This window comes from Myripristis murdjan, chromosome 1, assembly GCF_902150065.1.
Source record: "Myripristis murdjan chromosome 1, fMyrMur1.1, whole genome shotgun sequence".
Lineage (NCBI taxonomy): Eukaryota > Metazoa > Chordata > Actinopteri > Holocentriformes > Holocentridae > Myripristis > Myripristis murdjan.
Genome location: NC_043980.1, coordinates 39,426,202 through 39,450,116, shown reverse-complemented (window position 1 = coordinate 39,450,116; position 23,915 = coordinate 39,426,202). Strand labels below are relative to the sequence as shown.

Here is a 23,915-nt window from a genome sequence, read left to right as displayed (position 1 = left end):
AATTAAAAATGGCTGATGTCATATTAGTCTGAATTATTGAAGAGTACTGAAGATCTTCACTGTGGCCTCAGATCACTATTACTGTAAATTAAGACATGTGCAATCTTTCCAGGCTTTTATGTTTGTATATTGGTAAGTGCTTCTCCAGTGTTTGGACAAATGAGGTGCAATCATCAAAAACAAAGCTCAAGTGTATGGCCATTTTGATTTGTTATCCCAAACTCTCAACTAATGGAATTGTGCTTACATTTGCCTAACTTGTGCTCTGTCTCCTTAAACCCCATGTCAAAATGCATGTTAATCTAAAAACCTCTATCCAGAACTAAACAGACGGTGGCTGTCAGCTTATCCATTAAATCGTGGGCACGTTTGCTTTAGACGAGGGGTACAACTGAACAAAAATGTAGGCAAAATTTTATGAATTCCAGACAAATTGAGAGCACCAAAAAGAAAACCTTTCGCAAGAATTAGGATTTCATGACCTTGATTTAGTGTGTTTCTATTGCCTCTTAAGGACTCCATATGCACATACTAAACACATGGGTTGTCTGACTGAGACTACTGGAGCTGTTAGATTTACTGTTTATTATCTGCTACTACTCACCCTGCTGTTGATAGTCAATGGTTGAAAGGTTATAGCAGCTGTCACAGGTTTTGCTGCAGAGAGCCATTCATTGCACATACACTACTTACAAAAAGTTAGGGATATTTGGCTTTTGGGTGAAATTTATGGAAAATGTAAAAAGTTCATGCTACAGTGATATTATATCATGAAAGGAGGGCATTTAAGTAGAAGCATGCACTGGTGATTTCCTCATCTCAAACAATTTCTTGAAACAAAAGCCAACAACAGTGGTGGATATACCACAACAAAAAATGGCAGTGTCAATAACTTGTCATGTGCCCTTGAGCATCAATTACAGCTTGACAACGACGTCTCATGCTGTTCACAAGTCGACTTATTGTCTGCTGAGGCATGGCATCCCACTCTTCTTGAAGGGCGGCCCTCAGGACATTGAGGTTCTGGGGTACAGAGCTCCGAGCCTCTACACGGCGACTCAGCTGATCCCATAGGTTTTCTATGGGATTCAGGTCTGGAGAAAGTGCAGGCCACTCCATTTGAGGTACCCCAGTCTCCAGCAGCCGTTCCCTAATGATACGACCTCGATGAGCTGGAGCATCAAACACCTGATGTGAATTTTGCCGTTAAACTCCTTGTTAGAGAACAGCAACTTGTGCAAAAAGTACTGAAACATTGAACAGTTGGACATGTGCATTCAAAAGTTTACAGAAGGTCACAATAAGTTCACCTGTAAAGGTTATAATGCATTTTAGGTTCATCCTGAAATTTCACCCGAAAGCCCAATATCCCTAACTTTTTGTGAGTAGTGTATATTAGTGCTACTTGTTGCCATATGTCTGCACATTATTATCTCAATCTGTAAGTACAATCAGGCCTTTACAAAGCACGTTTGCATGTACATTTGTGTATCTTTTTGTTCTTCCATGTGTATGCTTGACAACCAGCGAGCACACTTTGGAATGACTTCTCCATTAGCTTTATTCTTATCTCTATCCTAAAAATCCTGCTAGAGTTAGAGTAACGGTTTCATCTAATCAGAAAAGAAGAGAAAAAGAGCAGTGGACTTACTTTTTAAGACATCCAAGTCGAGGTAGGCTGCGGCGAATGCTGGCTCTTCAGTATTCGCCAACGGCCTCAGTCGGTGGGGCTGTGGCGGCGGCCGGTAGGCAGATTTGGCAGTACCGGTGGAAGCAGCAGCGGCGGCGGCAGCGGCAGAGAGTTTAGAGCGGCATTTTAGGGCAGCCCAGTAAGATGGATAGACAAGACTCATCAGCTCATCAACACTGGAGGCTGAGCGCAATCTCTGCTCCATGTCTGGCTTTGGTGGAGAGTCCTTGAGAAAACAAAGAGAAGATGACACCACTCATGACTTGACAAGTACTTCTGATTTTGTTGTGCACAGCTTTATTGCTTAATTCAGATTCTGTCAGTTATGAACAACAGATCATTTTTGCTTGTAATTAAATCATTTTAAATGAATATTGCTTGACAAAGGTTTAATGTCTGGTAAATAATGCAATAAATATGTTGTTACAGTGGTGAAGGTTGGAGCCCACACTTCCAGCTCCCGTACCCTCAACACTGGTGTCCCCCAAGGCTGTGTACTGAGCCCTCTGCTCTACTCCCTGTACACCCATGACTGCACAGCGACACACCAATCCAACAGCTTTGTGAAATTCGCGGATGACACAGTGGTGGTAGGCCTGATCTCCAACAACAATGAGACGGCCTATCTGGAGGAGGTGGAGCTGCTGTCTTCATGGTGTAAGGACAACAACTTGGACCTGAATGTCGCCAAGACCAAGGAGGTGGTGGTCGACTTCAGGCGAGAGAGGCAGAGGATCCACTATGCACCGCTCAGGATCTAAGGGACCCTGGTGGAGAGAGTGAGCAACTACAGGTACCTCTTGGTTCACATCTCTGAGGACCTGACATGGACCACACACACCACCACCCTGGTGAAGAAGGCTAGGCAGTGGTTGTACCACCTCAGGCGGCGGGGGAAATTTAAGATCTCTGCCACGCTGCTGAAAACCTTCTGCACCGCTACAGTGGGGTCTGTGCTTTCTGTGAGCATCACTGCCTGGTACGGTAGCTGCAGCTCCCAGGACAGGAAGGCCCTGCACAGAGTGATCCGATGTGCTGAGCGCATCACCCGTACAGCACTGCCCGGCTTCCAGGACATCTACACCCGACGGTGCAGGTCAGGGCAAGTCGGATTATTAAAGACACTCACCACCCAAACCACAAACTGTTCATGTGGCTGCCCTCAGGCAAGCGGTTTCGCTCCATCAAAGCCAGGACTACTGGTAGATAGCAACATGTAAAGACTGGAGGGGAAGGGGTGATTCCATGAGGCTGGATCAAGTCTGACAGTTCCTAAATCCCAGTGCCGGGCGTCGGGTTCTGCCACTTGGTTTCATGGTTTCAAGCTAACTCTGAACCTCCGTTGGAGCGGGTTGTTCTTCAGGGTTTGGCAGCTCAGTAATGGACGCGGTCAGTGCCTTTTCATGTTCATCATCATTTATTTTCTATTCCCTTTCTTACCTCTATTTATTATATAATGCACATTTAATGTCCATATGCACACATAGGGCTCTAGTTTCCCGGCGCAGCGCGGGGTGGCGCAGTGAGGCGAACCCCGCGCAGAGCTAGTTTCGACCGGCGAAACGGCAGAGGCGGACAGTGTCCAAGTTTCGCAGGCGGAGGTTCGCCAAGATGGGAGTGGCGGCGCAGCGGGGGGAGGTGCCGACAGATTCGGCTTAGCGCAGTGACAGTTTCGTGCCAAAAGGCTTCGCCGAGGTGCGCCAAAAGCTCGCCATCTGAAACCATGTCTACTTTCAGCGCAAGGCGGAGTGGAGCTGGCGCAGTGGAAGTTTGGCTGGCTGGCGCACATCACCAAAACCTCACAATCAGCACAAACGGTGCCAATCTCCTTTGATCTGACATCAGTTGTGACGGGACAGTTGATATGGAGATATATGTATGTGCTGATTGTGATCGTAGCATTGAATAGTATTTTTTTCGGTATTTATTGCATTGTTCATGTGTCTGACATTCCGGAAGCCTGCCTGTGAGGTTTTGGTGACGTGTCCGCACTGCTCGCCGGTCTCCGCTCCGCGCCTGTCTCCTGAGCTCCGCTCCGCCTGCAGCAATAGACCTCCTTGTCAGCTGTGTAAACTTTCATTACGCCTTCACGCAGCGCATTTTAAAGGCAAGGACAGGGGCTCATTTGATTGGTTACATGTGAATCGGCTGTGTCAAACCCACTCCATGCCTTCTCTCCTCCCCTCGGCCGGTAGGAGGGACGGCGGAGTACTTGCGCCACCGAGAACGGCGTGCCAAACTTGGAAAATCCGCCTGGCCACACCCAGTTGGCGAAGCGCATCTGCACTACGCCCCCGCCTCGCCTGGTCTGCGAAACTAGAGCCCTTAATGTCTATAATTGTATATTGTACATGGGATTGTATATAAGAGTGTATATATATATATATATATATGTGTGTGTATATATATATATATATATATATATATATATATATACTTTCTATTTTATTTTTATTTTTATTTTATTTTTATCTATTTTATTTGCATGGTGCTGGAGTTGTTGCCGCTGCATTTCACTGCTGCTGTACTTGTACATTCATGCATGTGACAAATAAAAATCTTGAATCTTGAATCTTGATGTGCTCAATTCTATAAAAAATCAAGACAAGGCAACTGAAGACTTTGAGCCAAGGACAGCTCTCCTTGGCAAACTGTATGATGATCAATTTCAATTTCACCTGAAATAGATCTATATTTAAATTTCACTACAGAATAAAATGCTGCTAATGTCTATTTTTTTATACCTAAATAACCAATAATGCAAATGCTAATTACATGCATTGCAGGTGAGATGGGTTTCAATTTAGATTTAGCGTGGGTGCCCTGCTGGCTTGGTACATGTTGAGGGAGAAGTCGTGGCAGAGTGGGTTTTGTACATGTTAGCCTGAGAATAGTGCTAGAAGCAAGATTACGAGATCACCAGAGCTGACAGGGTTCATCCATTGGCATTTTGGTCTACAGGTGGTGATAGCGTCATCAAAATGAAGAGGAATCTTCCTTTGGGGAATATGAATGCATGCACTAAATATCATGACAATATCCTAGTTACAGTGGCATCTTAAAAAATTTGAATATCATGGAAAAGTCTTGGCTTTGTTTTAATTTTGATGATTATGGCTTACAGTCCATGAATGTCAAAAATCCAGACTCTCAAAATGTTAGAATATTATATATTTATTCTTATTATATAATATTTGAATGGTCTTATAGATAAAACACCCAGCCATTGGTACAAAATGTCTTTCACATTTGTTCATTTTTGCTTTTATCATTATTAGTTGTATTGGCAAAATGCCGTCATGCCAGTAGAGCCTCCTGAAGTGAGTTTGATTTGAATGGAATTTAACTGAGAGAACATTAGCTATACCCATCATGTCACACTGTGTAACACTAGAGAGAGAAAGAGCCTTGTAAACACAAAGTTTGGGAAGTGAGAGAGGAAAAAAGAGAGCAGGGTTGGAAGCATGGGAAGAATGAAAAGAGGAGGGGGTGGGGGTTAAAGACAATAATGCTATCATGTGCTTTATGGGATCAATGTTCTTCCGTAACTTTGGAACCATCCAGTCAGGACACAGAGTCATCCTGTGACATCGAACATGGCCAAGAGGACAGCTGACCTCCACACTGTTGTCGAGGAGGCTTCCCTTCCACCACCCCAACGTTCATCTGCGTTGGTTTTATAACATTATTTTCATTACTGGAGGTCCCACCTTGACAAGAATACAGTTCTGGTGGAAACACTGAAAATGTGGATTTTTTTTTTCAGGTTTTTGGGGTCAGATTTTTTTGATATTGCATGTTGTAACAAAAAATCTCTGTATCACTACTAGATTTCAAACACTGGCACCAGTCAAACCATAAGTCGACATGCTCTCTACCTATACATCATATTGTTCTATCATTTCATCTATGTTATATTACCTGTCAGCTTCACTGTGTACTGCATGTGTACTGCTTATGTTTTCTGTCAGATCTGTTGCTTTTTGTCTTTTAAATTTATGCAGGGAGAATCCTGAGGAGCTTAGCCTTTATGGCCCTAGGACCATGTGTCACATTTCAAGTGTTTCCTGAGTTATGATGTAGGATGTCCTAAACATCCAGCACCATACAGATTCTGAATTTCATCTTTAACCCACAGGAAAAGCATTTCCTATTGTTGGATGAACTCCTGGCATATCTACAAAGTCAACTTTTCAGGAAAGAATGATACAGTGACCTCCATGTGTTCCTGATCCGATCATTAAAAATGGGTTTTAGAGGATAATGTTTCCTACAGTCGTAGAGCGCACATAGTGTTAATTACAGAACTGTAAAAATCCCCCAGAAAAATAAATAAATGAATACCGTTTCTATAGTGTTTCATTGGTGCTATGATGTGGAACTAACTCTAAATGGACGTGATGACAGGAGAAATATCCAGACACTGGAGAACATTTAAACAGGAATCCGAATAACTGACACCTCCAAGCTTAAGCATACAACCATCACACATGCACACACATCCACACAGACCCCAGGAGAGTGGAGTGTGTGAAGTGTGAAAACAGGAGCGCTGTCTGATGAAAGCTGATACTGCTGTGTGGGAAATTCCAGTGCTGAACACACACAGGCACACACGCACAAACTGAAATGTTACAAACGTTAAAGCAGGAAAAGAGAAAGGAAAAGCAAATGTTCAGCATGCATGTACAACTGGGTAGCTAAGGCAGCGTGAGTTTGATGTTGTAGAAGCTTTGCAGTTACACCATGAGTCTTCCAGCAACCATGAATGGGGCTGCCACTGGGGCTCTGTGCACAAATAATGCACAGAGCTGTGTCTGCAATATGTGATACGCCATGTGTGTGGTTTGTATATTCTCCCCTTGTCCTTACGATCCAAAGACATGCAGATCAGCTGAACAGGAAACGCTGTGTTTGATGTAGTATGGTATATGACGTACATGATGTATTACATGTGCTACCTTCTACTACATGTTTAACAATGGGACCTTTCTGACAGCAGAGTCCTGTGGAGCCTAACCCACTTTGAGGGAAAGGTCAGGCCAAATGGGTGCTCACCAACAAGTCAATGTGACTTTTGTAACTTCAAGCAGAGTTTTCAAAACTTACTTTTGTCCTCTATAAATACCTGACCAACACTGGTCACGAAATCCACATCCGAATTGCCCAAAATCTTGACTAACAACCCTAATCACCACCAAGTCCATCCATTTGCTCAAGAAGACGATCTCCAAGACAGTAGACCAAAACCCTTCAAGCCCTTCAATGCTGCAAATGCAGTGTAGAAAAAAAAAAAACATCTCAAGGAAGTTAATGGATTTAATTGTGATACCATTTGTAAGTCAACATTTCTGGCAATTTGGACATGAATTTCATTAACTGCCCCAGGAAGGACTATGCAGTTAATCCTGTTTTAATTACAAGTGCCCGTCACTCTCCTTTCCTCTGTCGTTCAGGTGTTCAACCTTTTTCTTCAATTGTTCAATGCAATCAGAAAAAAAGAACTGCTAATTCAATAAGACTAGTTTTGAAGAAGAAAACAAGCTCACGGTTAGTCATGCTTTGCCCTTTGAATTCTCTCGAGGAGGTGCAGAGAGAATCATGATACCCAGTAATAGCTTTGGCATGGCTATCTCCTTTGTGGACCTCAGATCTTGATTAGGGAACAAGTTTGAAAGAGCCAGGACTCCTGATGCATGGCTCAGCTCTGAGTGGAGGAACAGCAAGACTCCCCGTGGATAGTACATTCATTTTGGAGAACACTCCCCATGAAGCTCTCGTTCTCACGACAGAAAAGACGTTGATGGGCCAAACTTGCAGGATCTACTATACTCATGTGGAGAAGCAAATATGATTACATGGATAAGAACCCAAACTATCACTTTAACCCTCTGTACAAAATTCCCTTTAGAAGAGTACGAGACTAGGAGTGCAGCACTGGGTCAAAAACAAGAGGAAAATAATAGCAGAAAAAGAAAAATGTGAAAAACAATGTGGTGCTCTTCCAGGATAAGGGCAAACAATACAAGTCAAAAAAAGGACTGTCAAATGACTGCCTTGTGAATTCAATAGAGTGAGAAACAGTTCACAAATTAAGGCCATCTGATTCTAAAAAAAAAAACCCTCAAAATCCTTTATTCAGCAAGGGATAATCCTTTATCCCCTGCTGAATAAAGGCCTTTGACTGTGGACTTCATTCACAAGTAAACCTGACAGTTGTTTTTATTGTCCCAATATTCCCTTTATTTCTTTCAAAAATATTTAAAAGTAGCCACTCTGACCTATGAAGATGCATTTGGCATGCATTTTGCTTGCTGGAAAGTGTAGCATCTTGTCTAAACAAATAAAGATTTTTTAAAAAGAACCAGATATCACCATAAAATAGACAAATAAACAAATTATTTTTTTTTCCCACAGGACAAAAGTAACAAAAAGTACAGGAAATGCATACTTATTTTAGTTGTGTTATTATTGTTATTTGTAGTGCTTTAGATGAGAATCTGCACTTTCCAAATCTGTCTCCCTTGGTCAAAGCACCTTTTTTCAAATATTTTTGAATATTTGAAGGGTTCAATAAGACATTTTAAAATTAAATCCTGTCCACGAAGGGCTCATAGGTTTCAGAGGATTAATAGCACCCCAAAATGTTTGGGCAATATTGTCCTTATATTAAAAATCTGAACCAGTGTTATGAATGTGGTGCAGTTTGACTGATTACTTATTACAGCATTGATCAATACTACAGCAGGACACTGTAATCCTCTATCAGCTCCAATGAGATACTGTGATCAGATTTCTCACGAGAATGGATAAGTAATCAGAAAAAGAAAAAAACATATGTTGTTTAGTTAGATTATGTTCAATTAGCCTATTAATTATTGTTCTTTGACAAATGTATACAGCTACTGAATGAGAATTCTATCTAACTTCCTGTTCTACAGGCCCTTCAAAACAATCAAATATATACCACTGTATATGTTCAACTCTGATTTGTGCACATTCACCCCGACAGGAACAATACAACAGTTCACAGGAAGCAAGGCACACACACTCACACACACACAAATGCACACACACACTCAAAGCACACACACACACACACACACACATTCACACACGCAGACAGCCTCTGTGTTTGAGGCCAGTCAAACAGCGCGTGAACAGTGAGTGAAGCAGTCCATTGTATTTTACTGCCTCCGTAGCTCTGTTTACAACCACTGGACAGATAACTCCAATGCTCCATTTCCTACTAGAAACAATGTGTGTGTGTGTGTGTGTGCGTGTGTGTGTGTGCATGTGTGTGTGTGTGTGTGTGTGTGTGTGTGTTTGTGTGTGCATTTTCAGTTTTGTGCATATTTTTGGCTCTATTTCTTTTTCTATGTCCATTCTCAGTTTCCCTTGTCTCCTTGTGTGTGTGTGTGTGTGTGTGTGTGTGTGTATGTGTGTTTTTCTGTTTGTGTGTGTCTATATGTTGTTTCTTTCTGTATGTCATGTCTTAGATCCCTCTGACTGTGTGTGTTTGCACGTGTGTGCCTGTGTGTGTGATTGTGAATGCGGACATATATTTTCACAGAACACACACACAAACACACACACACACACACACACACACATACACACACAAACGTCCCGGTCTCCTTGCTTGGACCGTCCTTCACGTGGGAAAAAGTCTTGACTCCGTTGTCACACACTGACTCAAAGAAGCCGAACCAAACAATTGACAATACAGCAGCTCCGAATAAAAGGGCTGCTGTCACCTGAAATTGGAAGTATAGCTTCCTGCTCCACAGCCAAGCATTACAAAGCTGACTGATGACGCAATGGGCTGACATGAGATCAGCCAGCAGTGAAATCTGCCACCACTGCACCACTGGTGTGACCAAACTCTGCAGTCTAATCTTTTCCCCCTGATTTTGCTTCCTAAGTGTTGAAGCTGGGGTTCAATCAATATGGGTTTTGGAAGGCCCATATATTTCCTGAGCTTACTGTTGCTGTTATTTTAAATTTGACCATTTCAATTCCAAAAACAGCCAAGATTTCAGTTCTTCCCCCAGAACTTGATTTTTAACAGCTGGGCAAAAATCTCTGGGGCAGTATTTAGACCACTACTGGAATGCAGACTACTGAAGTAGTTTGCTGGGTTATCATCTTCTTAAATTCACCCTGCAGGTTGAATATGGGACCATATGCTGACCAGACTTGCAGTACTTGAGACCAGGACTTGGACCCATTTTTTCCTGACTCGTGAATTGACTTGGACTTGAGCAATGATGATATGTAGTTGTACTTGTGCATTAACTGCCTTTGGATTCTGAAACCATAGTTGAGGTCTTGATTTTTTCTTTTATTTCCTTTTGTGTCATACAGAGGCGTAGAGACTGACTTTACTTCTTAAATGGGGTAGCAGAAATAACGCTCATGTCTCTCATGGTTTTATACTGTTTACTGTATTACAAGTGTAAGTGTGTTCAACTTCCTCCCATCTGCTCAGAGGGTGCAGCATGCAAAGATGCCAAAGGAAACTCCGTAAGTGGTGCACCCAGTAATCACCACCATTGTGTTCCTTGTATTCCTCATTGTCATTTGAATAATTTTTGTGACCTTATTAGAGGTTATTTAACACACTATATTGTTTGCTGTCTGCCAAATTTGCACAATTCATGACTATCAATATATTTTGAAACACATCCAATAATAAATGACATAGCTGTTGACAGTTTTTGTTGTCATTTTGTTTAAAGTATACCTTTTTAAATGCATGTCAGCTGTTTCACTGAAGCAGAGCGGCTCAGACATGGACAGGTGACTTGGGTTCAGGCACAGGTAATGTGGACAAGACTAAAATGTGATTCAGATTCAAAATTGGTGACTTGGACTTTGACTTGGATCCAAGTAATGTAGATACAGCTCACACTTGACTCAGACTCAACATTGGCCACTCACACTCACTCAATCAAGCCCCTTTTCCACCAAAAAGAACCTGGTGCTAGTTCGGTGCTGGTGCTAGAGCCGGTGCTTCCAACAAAGAACCGGTTTGCTTTTCCACCGGCCAAGAGCCAACCGGAGCCAAGTCAGAGCCATGTAATTACATCAGCGGAAAACGTGATGATGTGGGTGTGCAAGATGCTCGCTCGGAATCACAATAATCAACATGGACAACAAATGGACGTAGTGATGCAAATACTGCTTGTGTCTTTACAAACCTACATTGCAATTCAGAGGCGAAAAACACATTTATCACTGGCTATCCGTCATATTCGTGGCCAGAACGAATGACGACTATGTTTAGCTATACGTTTATAGCATTCACTGTTCCCATTTGGGTCTGTAACCCCGCCCACCAATGACGTGGTGGGTCGCACCATCGGTTCTTTCTCTGGCTCCCGTTTAGCCCCTGCTTGAAATTGGTGCTTGCCTGGAACCAGTTTGGAACCAGTTTGGTCAGTGCCTGGGCAGTGGAAAAACAAAGAACCGGTGCTAAGTCAGGCACTGGCTCCAAAACAGCCCTGGAACCGCTTTGGTGGAAAAGGGGTATCAGAAAACTGTAACCCAACTTGAACTCAAGGTGACTCGACTACAACACTGGTGGTGACATAGTGGTAGTGCGATGGCAATAGTACCAACACTGAAAAGTGTATGAGATTTTGGGAGCCAGCTGTCTGAGATGAGTGCTTAAAGTGAAGCCAAGACAAAAGCGTTTGTCCCTCACAATGATTTCTCAGCTTTTTGCTACTGCTCAAAAACTAGTTGTTTTCCAGTCTATATCTACTTCATTCATTTTGGAGCAGTACATTCCCAATAAAGCTGTCATTCTTGCGATAGGGAAGGAGTTATTGGCTGCAATTTGGAGAAGTGAACTGGACCAGAGAATACCACTGCATGGGTAAGAATCCAAACTATGCCTTTAAGACTCTTGAGGTGGGGTTTCCCTGCAACCTCTACAGACTGTTGAGTTGTTGACCCTGTTTGTGCAAAGATAACCCCCTCCCCTTTAGGCAATTTTGTCGTCATAGGATACGGCCCTTTTGGCCAATCAGAGTGAAAAGGTTTTGAGGCCAATTGCCCCTTTGGCCCAAAGAGAAGGGGAAACTTTGGGTAGTGCTGCCTTGACCCATGACCAACCTTCCCATCAGGAATTGTGGAGCTATAGGAAAAAGACCAATCACCATGAATTACTGCAGTAGTCAACCACCCAATGACAGTTTTACTGCTGAGCCTTGTGTTTTTGTCCCATCAAGCTGTTAAAAGCCTTCAGAAAAACAAAACACTTATTTATTGTAAAACGCTGTTCCATCCTTGTTCGATATTCACCATGAAGGCGAACAAGGATGGAACATAGAGTGTCATCTGTCGGCTCAAAATTCTACTAAAGTTCAGTTTTGCGTAAACCATAGTAAGATGTTCCCATATGTCGTACGGAGGTGACAGAGAAATAATAACACTTTGTCCTAACTGCAAGTGTCAATGAAAAAAACAGATCACTCCCATTATTATCAATGATGTTGTCTAGCAGGGAGCAGATAATAGAACAAATAATAGAACAGTAATAGAACAAACAGTGTAATGAATTAAGCTATTTTATATTATTGCCCCCTTTCATTCTGTCCGTCTGCGTCTGTCTCTCTCACATGCTCTCTCTCTCATATTGTACACATGAAGAGATGGTAAATGATTCATGCATATTATTAATATCATCACATTACTTTATATTGCCAGTAGTCATAATATATTGTATGGCGTAATTCAGTCTGATCTATGGTCTCACAGTCAGAGGTTGGAAGAGGCCATGTGATAGTTTTATGTGTTATTTAAATTCAGCCAAAAACACTGAAAGCAAAATGTATCAATTTAAGACATATAATCAGTTTTGACAAGCAAATATTGCGCTTGACATTAATGATGAAGTAAGGAGACGTAAAATTTTTGAAGATCATGAAATTTTCCCTCCCAAAAATTAATCCATTTAATCCTAAGAGCAGTGACTCAATAATCTTCCAGTGCAGGTTATGATTAAGTGTATGATGATGTTTCATGGTTTTGTTGGAGGATGTTTGATTGTACTGAATGTCAAACTGACCCGTCTTTTTTCAGCAAATTGTTGACAGAGTTTTTCCACACCCCTCCTTTTTCCTGTAAATCATGTCAGGATCAATACAGATGCTGTCAAAACACTGTTTGAATCCAAACATGACTCACTGATATTGGAGAGTGAGCATCGAAACACACACTCATACACACTTGCATGTTACTGGTACCAATGACCTAATCAGTTAACAGAATGATTTCAAAAGCAGTCGTCTTCCGGGACCCAAAACAGCCTGCCGTTGACAAGCAGATGACAAGCAGCAACAGGATTTACACAAATGTAAAAACAAAACTTAAACTGTATCTCAAAAGCCAAGGAATCTCAGACAGATCAGTTGTACTTCTGAACATGAGGGAATCTCTCCCAAAGCTTGAAATCAGATCTTAATCCCTGATGTCTCCAGATGACAGTCATCTGCTGAGGCTATGTTCACTTTAAAACTTTGCTTGGGCTTTCCCATACAAATAGGTTTTGTCTCATGGTAAGGCCCTGGGAAAAGCTCCAGGATTTGCTTCTCAAGAGTCTTCCTTCCACTCTGACTAGAAAGATTTGCTCATGTTCACAAATCAAAACTAAACTGTCTGACTCTCTGAGATCAAGCAGATACCATATGTTAATTTTGTTTCAAGGTTGGATTTTCCCATTCACACGCTGTAAGATTCAAGATGACATAAGTAGATAAAGGTTTTTACATACTGTAGTGAGTTTTTTCTTAAACTCAATTCATATGTTAAAAAGGATGGTTTACCCATTTTGAAAAATGGGATATTATTTCACTGTGGTGCTCTCTTCCAATCATTGTTACTGAGAGCTGGATACTGGCTGGATGCTCCAAATGCTAACTGTTAGCCTCCTGCCATTCAGGAGGACTTCCCCCCAGCTAAATGTATTAAAAATAACCACCTTAATCCACTCAAACTGTTAGATAAAGTGTTTCCTGATGAAGAATTTTTACAGCCTGAAATTACATAAAAATTGTTGACTGTTTCCTAGAAAAATTCTCAGTTACAACAGTGGCTGGCAGGTGTCTGAAAGGTTCGTGAAACATTCGATAGAATGGAGCTGAAGAAAGGAAGAAGCTAGCCAAAATATTACTTGCCAGCCTGTTAATTCGGGCAAAACTATCATCTATGTGCACTTGGTAATCATATGTGTATTTTAGTTTCAGAAAGTCACATATGAAAAGTGATGTTAAACCTTCTTTGAGTGGATAAAGGCAGTTAGCTGGGGGAAAGTTAGCATTTGGAGCATCCAACCAATATCCAGCACTCAGTAACAATAAGAGGAAGATAGAACCACTACATAATAGCTAGGGGTGAAGTGAAATAATATCACACTTTTTAAATTGGGTGAAGAATCCCTTTAAAGGTAAAATGTGGTCCAAAGTTCCCAAAGAAAGCGGGGGAACAAATCTCTATCACAGGCTTTGTTTGTAATAATTGCATCCTCTGGTTTTGATTTTTGTAGCTACAACAGAAAGCTGACATTGCTTTGCACATGCAGACAGTATTTCCTGATGCAAGGAGCAGGCCAAACCATTGACACCACACTGTCAAACACACACACACAGGAGGTGCCGCTGGGAAAAGCTACCAGATTTTATCAGTTGCTTTTGTCGGATATTAGATTTCTGCCACCAGATTTCTGCAACAACGTTTACACTCTTTCTCCAAAAAAAAAAAAAAAAGCAACTTTTTTCACGTCCTGCCCCCATTAGCCAGACAGATTAGACTGACATTATTTTCCAGGGGAAAGTGGAGCCAGCGAAGCAGTGCTTAGGAGAACACTTAAAGGTTGGACACACATGGTAAAACACTTAAGAGAAAGCTGACATGGAAAAGACTTGTCACATATTCAAACACACAACACATAAAAGAAAGGAAATCCAGCAGGCTTTTCAAGCCATTATGTCGTCCATCTAGTAGGCCATAAATGTTGCAAATATCATTTTATATGTCACTCATGGTCGTGTGTGATTCTCTGTACTAGCCTAAATTCCCCTTGAGAGAATGATGATCAAATTTTATTGTATTGTAACATTTTGAATGACTCATAATTGGACAGTGATGTTTTTTATTATATTATATTATATTATATTATATTATATTATATTATATTATATATTGCCATAACTATTGATATACATGATATACATAAGTGCTGATGAAATATTGTTTCATTTTAGTGGACCCGAATGTGAGGAGATTTGCTCAACATGTGGAGGGCATTGCAGCCCCACAGTTCAACTAGGGAACCCAGTGCTGCCAGGCTGTCACATGAGAGCGATACCAAGAGGCAGCATCTGACCTCATGTCATAGCAACTGTTGTGTTTGTTTCCATTTGTTTCAAAATGTATTTCTTTTTTCCTTTAATAGGGGCTGACAACTGGTCTTTATCCTCTCTTCAAAAAAAGACAGATGATGATTAGTTTTGACTGAACTTAGGGAAATAATGCATCTCACTGCATTTCAAAATCACACTCAAGGACCCAAACTTCGCACTACAATTACTGGGATAAAAAGAAAAATAATAATAATAATTGTTAAAATCTGCAACAAAGAGACTGTCAGACAAAATGTGATGTTGAGTGAACAGTGGCATTGCCTTTCCAAGATGCAGTACACTTCAAGATGAAGTGGAAGGACAGTGAGGCGTGATGAAGATGTGGATATGTGGCTCTGTCTTGACTTGCGTACCAAACAGCAAAGCAACGACTGGGGCTAGCCCAAGCAATAAAAACTGAAATCTCCTTCATTTTCCCTCTAAAGATCTGACCTGGGGTGAGCTGACTGCTGCCTGGTGCACTGCACTATGGCCACCTTGCTTGTTTTATTGACAGACGTTCAGCAAGCTGGTAAGGGCACCATTCACTCGTGTACCAACCATCTACAATAACTGATAGTGCACACATTTAACTTTCATTTCACCATTACTTTCAGCAACATCCTGCTTCAAAGCCATACAGTTTCCACATGCTCACACTGTAGGGTCTGACCAGTGCAGACCCAGTTTTCTACTGGTGGGCAAAGAACAGCTTGAGGCTCAGTGCCTTGCTCAAGGGCACCTCAGTGGTAGTTGTTGAGGGATGGGAGAATGTTACCAAAGCCTATAGAGGGAGAAACCGGAACCATGGCTATTGACTGCTGTGAGACAAAAAAAAAAAAAAGTGCGCACTATACTCTTTTGGCCATTGGTGCCAATGCTGAGCAGAGGATATATGGCAGTCAGTAAGGCTGAATGCTATAAAATGATTACTGTATTCGATTCAAAATATGCACCAGTAACTGGACTATTTGGCCAAATATTTATAAAGAAGGCAGAATTTTAAGTTGACATGGCTGTAAAATCATGCCAATTTCAAATTTCCACCAGCATCAAGGCTATGAGGTGTTGACTGGTTGCATAACCAGAGGGAAAAACAGCAGTTTCTTCTCAGTGAAAGATCCACATCGAAATGTGGATCTCCCTAACCACCATCTGGTCATTTTCACCAATGCACAGTGTAAAAAAAAAAAAAAAAAAAAAAAAAAAACGATAGCAGGAAATAAGAAAGAAAGAAAGAAAGAAAGAAAGAAAGAAAGAAAGAAAGAAAGGAAGACAGAAAAGAGCATTGGCCACTGTTCATTTGACACCGTTTAGTCCGGTTTTAGTGCTCTATGTGACCCACCGGACATGGCTTCACATGTTCTTGTAGATGGAGTATCTCCCTATAGACACTGCAAAGCTCTGTCACTGGATCTATTAATCCTGTTTTTTTTTTAATTCCATTTTCCCAGCTCCTCTGGGCTTCAAACCAACAAACCAACCAACCATCGTGCTGCGAGTGTTCAGCTGATTACTGTCGGCCACTGCAGTTAAAAGGGTTCATGAACAGATACTGATATTTTGAGACTGAAGCTGCTAATGACAATATTGCCCAAAAAAATGACAAACATTCAGAAGTGCAAACACAGATGTGGTTGATCAGCGACAGAGAGACACTGACACATACACATTTGGAAAAAAAAAAAAAAAAAAAATATCACGTTTTCTCATAATAACCCTGTTTATTTAGGAGCAGCAGCAAGGCCTGGTGGTTACATGTCTGTCATGTAATACGATCACATCCTGCTGCAGCCTGGGGGGCGAGGCAAGCGCGGGGGAAAGGCTTACAGAAAGCAAGACATAACTTTTTATCACCAAACATACTGGTTATTTATGGGATGATAAAAAGTAATCTTTTTTTTTTTTTTTTTTTAAGTATTTTTATACCATGGATACTGAAAATAGTTTAATCTGATTGACTGGAGGGCGTCTGTTTAAAGGCGTATATACAGTCCAGGTCAACACTTTAATACATCATTATACAAAATTATAATAACTATACTCAATGTGCACATTGAAGGAAGATTCAGCCATGAGCACATTAATACTGTTTTAACACAAATATGTCCATTTTACCTTGCAGTTGTTTCTGAGGAAGCAGAGCTGAACAGACTACAGAGACGTGCAGGCGAACAATTTACATCCATGACCTCCATCCACAAACAGCACAGATTTTCATTGCCTGCGTTGTGTTGTGCTGTCACTCTGATCTAACAAACAAAATCAAAAAGCACCTTCTTCCACCTTCTTGTGAAATGGTCAGATGGTGCATCGCTCCCACTGGATGCTGTCTGTAATCCGTATATATGGTTACATCTATGAAAGCCTGCTTTTGACCTAACTTCATTCACCTACATGAGCAATTAGCCTCCACCACCTCCATTTTTATAGTGAAATCTTACTCGCTTGAAAACTATTTTGATTATTTTCCACAAGTAAATTTTGGTGCAGCCCAGCCATTTCTATGTACACTGCAAAAAGTCAAAATCTTACCAAGATTATTTGTCTTATTTCAAGTCAAAAATGTCTTATTACTAGTCAAAATATCTCATTACACTTAAAATAAGACATGATCACCTCAGAAGTAACTTGTTTTTAGACAACTGTCTCTTGTTTCAAGTGAAATTTCACTTGAAACAAATGAAAATTTGCTTGTTTCATTGGCAAAATTTGTTTCTTGTTTCTAGCTAATTTTCACTTATTTCAAGTGAATTTTCACTTTTTCCACTGGCAAATTTTGCCAATGAAACAAGCACATTTTCACTTGAAACAAGTGAAAATTGTCTAAAAACAATTTACTTCTGAGGTGATCATGTCTTATTTTAAGTGTAATGAGATATTTTGACTAGAAATAAGACATTTTTGACTTGAAATAAGACAAATAATCTTGGTAAGATTTTGAGTTTTTGCAGTGTAGATTTATGCCATATTTAATCATATCATAGCAAATCCACGATGTGCACATACAATGTACTGGTGCTCCATAGCGTATCTCCAAGTCTGCAGCTGGATGTTTCTCACCCACCAGAAAGCAGTCAGCTGTGCTCCAAAAGCCCCCAAATCCAAAAGACTGAAGAGAGTCTCCTTTACATCTTGTTAGCCTAGCTCTTATTTGTTGTACATTGTGAGTAAGTCCATTGTGTGTGTGTGTGTGTGTGTGTGTGTGTGTGTGTGTGTGTGTGTTTGTGTGTGTGTGTGTTTGCCACAGGGGCATGTGAACTTTATGAGTAACCAAGGCTTCTTCGCCAAACAAACCACTAGCTTGGTGGTCTTATCCAGAGTGGACAGTTTGTGTTTTCTGGGTCTGTGTGTGTGCAGAAGAGTTAAAAATTCATTCTAGCTGTATGTTTGTGTAACAGCCAAGTGTTTGATCGCGTGTCTGGCATGACACACACACACACACACGCACGCACACGCACACACACACACACACAGCTAGTTTACACTAGGGCTGCCAATGTGTAACCGCAGCATGCTACCTTCAAAACAAGCTGCTGATGTAATTGTCGAGTCCTTTAAATGTTTGCAGTGCAAAACAGTTTCAGACATAAATGCATTTACAACATTACTGGCTCATAAGGACACACGCCATCAGTCTGAACTTGTTATGGTGGAGGTTGAAATAGTTCCAGATTACTCTACATGCTTGGAGAGGAAGGTAACACTCCGCCTACAGCCAACTTCTTTTGCATGATTTACACTGAATTGGGCGTATTGATTTTTTACAGCTTCACAATCATGAGAGCGCTGTGTATAAAACAATACTGATGTTGGCTTTCAAAGCCCTAAATAGTCAAACCCTGTCCACTCAACTCAAATGCATTACTTAAATGCATAGATGAAAGAAAGAACATGGAAAAAACAATTTACACTTTGTGATTTTGCATGGAAATGAAAATTAACATTCAAACCTAAAAATAAAATACAATAAAAAAAAAAAAAAAGATTACCTTCACACCTGAAAATGCACACATATTCACACACACACACACACACACATACACACACACAATGGCAGTGATGTCGGTTTGAATCATACTTCAATTTTAACAGTCTTATTGATCAATGTTTTTCTCGGCTGCAGTGTCTGAGTGTTAAACCAGCTGTTCACACACACACACACACACACACACACACACACACACACACACACACACACACACACACATCTGCAACTCTTTACAGAGACAGAAATAGAAAGGTGTAGGTTCAGAGAGAGAGAAACAGAGAGGGAGACAGAGATGTAAGAAAGCCACAACAGATTCAGTGATTAGATTAGATTAGATCAGATTAGATTAGACTAGATTAGATTTGACTAGATTTAATTTAAACGATCCCCATGAGTAAACTGGGTTGTTGCAGCAGCACTGAATAGGATATAGTAATGGCTTGGATGGGAAGACGAGCAGAGTGAAGAGAGGTATAGCTGTGAAACTTAATGTGGCCGATACTGAAAAAGAGAGAGGAACAAAGCAAGAGAGCTGGAAATGGACTGCATGGAAAGCTGGCAAGTGATCCAACTAAACTCTTAGCACCACAAGGCATCCCCCAAAAACCATAAAGCACCACAGAGCCACGCAATCACAAAGTACTGCAAAGTTATAGTTCCATACTGAGCAACAAAGTACAGCCATGTAGCACTAAGAGCCACACAATACCACAAAGTCATGCAAAGCACACCACAAATTACACAGTACCAGACGGCATATCAGATACCAGGTAGCGGAAAGTACCATAAAGAACAACAGCTGTTGTAAACCAAAGTTTACCACAGAGCTGCAAACTCTGGCCATGTCTTTACTGAGCTTGGTAATTCCAAACACACCATCCACAACACATCACACTGGCATTTTCACAGGATTTCAGACCGGTTTCCACAAGTCCACCATCCACACTGAAACACCAGAAAACACATTAGGTCTGCTATTTGACATGCCCCCCCTGTTGGACATGCCAAACACAGTAGTATTTGCTAGATCACATGACGATCTTATCTTTTTTTTTTTTTAAGAAAGCTCCACTTTCCCCGTCCAGATGAAAATGCCAGGTCACCATTTTCAGATTTACACAGTTTCTGAAAAGCTCTGTTTACGTGGGTGGAAAACGCCTTCTTTATTTGGATGGAAGGCTAAAATTAAGAAAAAAAGCTACATTTTCAGAGTTACCCGGCTTAGTGTAGACATGGCCCTCTAAGAGTCTAACGGAGCTTTCCACATAGACGCGCGCTATAAGATAGAAAAACATTGATCTGTCCACTGACAGCAAATGACTTGTCAATGACAACAGCTAACGCTAGCCACTTACACTACTCACAAAAAGTTAGGGATATTGGGCTTTCGGGTGAAATTTCAGGATGAACATAAAATGCATTCTAACCTTTACAGGTGAACTTAATGTGACCTTCTGTAAACTTTTGAGTGCACATGTCCAACTGTTCAATGTTTCAGTACTTTTTGCACAAGTTGCTGTTCTCTAACAAGGAGTTTAATGGCAAAATTCACATCAGGTGTTTGATGCTCCAGCTCATCAAGGTCGTATCATTAGGGAACGGCTGCTGGAGACTGGGGTACCTCAAATGGAGTGGCCTGCACTTTCTCCAGACCTGAATCCCATAGAAAACCTACGGGATCAGCTGAGTCGCCGTGTAGAGGCTGGAGCTCTGTACCCCAGAACCTCAATGTCCTGAGGGCCGCCCTTCAAGAAGAGTGGGATGCCATGCCTCAGCAGACAATAAGTCGACTTGTGAACAGCATGAGATGTCGTTGTCTGCTGTAATTGATGCTCAAGGGCACATGACAAGTTATTGACACTGACATTTTTGTTGTGGTATACCCACCACTGTTGTTGGCTTTTGTTTCAAGAAATTGTTTGAGATGAGGAAATCACCAGTGTATGCTTCTACTTAAATGCCCTACTTTCATGATATAATATCACAGTAGCGTGAACATTTTACATTTTCCATAAATTTCACCCAAAAGCCAAATATCCCTAACTTTTTGTGAGCAGTGTATGTTGACTATTGTCGTACTTTGTGGTATGCTTTACTTTGTGGTACATGCACTGGTTCTCTCTGTAGCTTTGGTCCCCTTTGCAATTGACAGCAACATGGAGTAGCATGTTCCTGTAGTGGACCACAGTCCTGGGACCATATTTCTAGGACCCTAATGTTTCAAGACACTGCTCGTCATTTGGGGTATGAAGGAGGAGGTCAGATGATGTAGTATCAAGAGTGACAAAGTCCACACAGGGCAGAGGTTGGGGTGCGGTTGGGTCAACAAGACACATGACTTTCACACAGAGACCGGTGTTGCTATCCTGTGTGAAGACAATAGTCAACCCACCTTAAACTTAAGTACTTATTTTAACCCAAACCATGACCTTTTCCTAAACTTAGGTCAGTAATTTTGGTTCGTAAACCCAACCAAAAATGCATGCATGTTTTGACATGCATGCTACTGCAGCCTCCTCTACTACAGGACCACAGTGTCTCATGTCCACTTTAGAAAGAACTCAAAGCGGGACTAGAGTAGAGATGTGGGCTGTGACCTGGGGCTTGAAGTGCAGAGCAGATCTGCTCAAGAACTTTTTTCCCTCTCCATCTGCAGAGCAAAAAACAACAAAGCAAGCCACCTCACAGCCAGTCTTGCTTGCGGAATCCACACCCCCTTGTATTTATTCCAGGCATTTAAATGTATCTCATGCATTCTCATTGGGGCTGGAATTGCTGAAAGGAAAATACATGTCACTTCCTCTCATACATGCTAACAGCAAGTGCGAGGTTGAGACTGTCCTTAACAATATGGGCATCATGCATGACAACAGTGAATAGGGCTGCTAGTTTGCGTCAGTGTCCTTATGTTACAAGACGACCTTCCATATATGTAGATAGAGAGCGCATTGCATTTACACTACTTTGCTAATGTGATTGATTGATTTGATTGATTTATTTCGGTCAATTGAAGTAACAGAAAAGAAAGAAAATATCAGCAACAATGCATAAGTAATCAAAACAAAGCTTGACCGAAAAGGTGTAGGCTGAAGCAGAGCTTATAACGCCTACCCTTATCACAAGTAAACAATTTACACACAATATGAGCTAATTCAACATAACTACTACCTATGTGGTCAACCAGCGATGCAGCTTTCATACAACAGATACAAACCTAACTAAGCTACTAATTAGTAAAATTTATGTCAACCAGAACATCACACGCCGAAAGACCAAAACAAAACAAAACAAAACAAAAAAGCAGCATGGCATGGATTCATGTGATACAAGATGTACTTACTACTTTTTGACAGTGTACTGCATAATTAAAATATTCTTGAAAAGTTTTTTCAGACTGGCTAATGTAGTCGAGGTTTTTATGTTTTCAGAACAACTATTCCATAAGTTCACCCCCTTAACAGACGGGCAATGACCTTTTACATTTGTGCGGATCTTTGGTTTTTCAAAAACAATTGTTCCCCTCAGATTGTAACCACTGTCCCTCATTTTAAACAGCCTTTGGATACTTTGTGGTAGTAGTCCGTTTCTAGCTTTATACATAATCTGTATTATTTTGTAATCTACTAAATTTTGGAATTTGAGAATATTATGATAAATAAACAATGAATTGGTTGGCTCATTATAGGGTTTTTTGCTTACAATACGTATAACTTTTTTTTGCAATAAAAAGATGGAGTTTGTGTTTGTTTTGTAAGTGTTCCCCCATATCTCTGCTCCGTACGTCATATAAGGGACTATGAATGAATGATAAAGTGTGTATAGGGAGCTTTGATTTAGGAAATCTTGAACTTTGTACATGATTGCAATCGATTTTGACACTTTGGATTTGACATGCTCTATGTGTGGTTTCCAACTGAGTTTATTGTCGATAATTATTCCTAAAAATTTTATATTGGTTACTTTATCAATTCCAATTTCATTTATAAAGATTTTTCTGTCAATGTTTGGAGCACGATTTCCAAATATCATATATTTTGTTTTACCAAGGTGAAGAGATAGTTTATTAACATCAAACCATTTTTTAATAATCTGCAATTCTTCTTCCACTGTATCCAGAAGTTGTTTCAAATGTTCCCCACTACAAAAAATGGTAGTATCATCGGCAAATAATATACACTTAAGTGACTTTGATACCAAACATAAGTCGTTAATATACAGGATGAACAGCAATGGTCCAAGTACCGAACCCTGTGGCACTCCACACCTAACCTTTAAAAAACCTGAATTTATATTATTAATGTGGACATACTGATACCTGTCTTCCAAATAACTAGTAAGCCAATCATGGGCCAAACCTCTGATTCCATAGCTCTGTAGTTTTGATAAAAGTATTTCATGATCAACCGTATCAAAAGCTTTTTGTAAATCTAAAAATATCCCTATTGTGTATTCTTTTCTCTCAGTGGCTTCTGCAATTTGTTCAACAAAATCTACCAGTGCAAGTGAAGTGGTTCGGTCTTTTCTGAATCCATATTGCTCTTCATTAAGTATGTCATGTTTTGAAATAAAATCATTTAACCTCCTAACAAATATTTTTTCTAGAATTTTTGAGAACTGTGGTAACAGTGAGATAGGTCTATAATTAGATACCAGATGTTTATCACCAGATTTGTAAAGTGGAATGACTTTAGCTACTTTCATTTGATTGGGAAATTTCCCAGCCATCAGAGATCGATTACAGATATAATGTAGAGGTTTTATAATACAATCAATAATTTTTTTAATCAGTGACATATCATAACCATTATAATCTGTTGATTTTTTA

At 40.6% G+C, this 23,915-nt stretch overlaps 1 protein-coding gene across 1 annotated transcript in view; it reads right to left on the bottom strand.

Moving 5' to 3' along the window:
• vegfc (vascular endothelial growth factor c) overlaps positions 1-23,915 on the bottom strand; it is an 85,594-nt gene that overhangs the window by 43,104 nt on the left and 18,575 nt on the right. Inside the window, exon 2 of the mRNA XM_030057983.1 lies at positions 1,652-1,916. Coding sequence (XP_029913843.1) covers positions 1,652-1,916 — 265 coding nt within the window. The remainder of the gene's footprint in view (positions 1-1,651; positions 1,917-23,915) is intronic.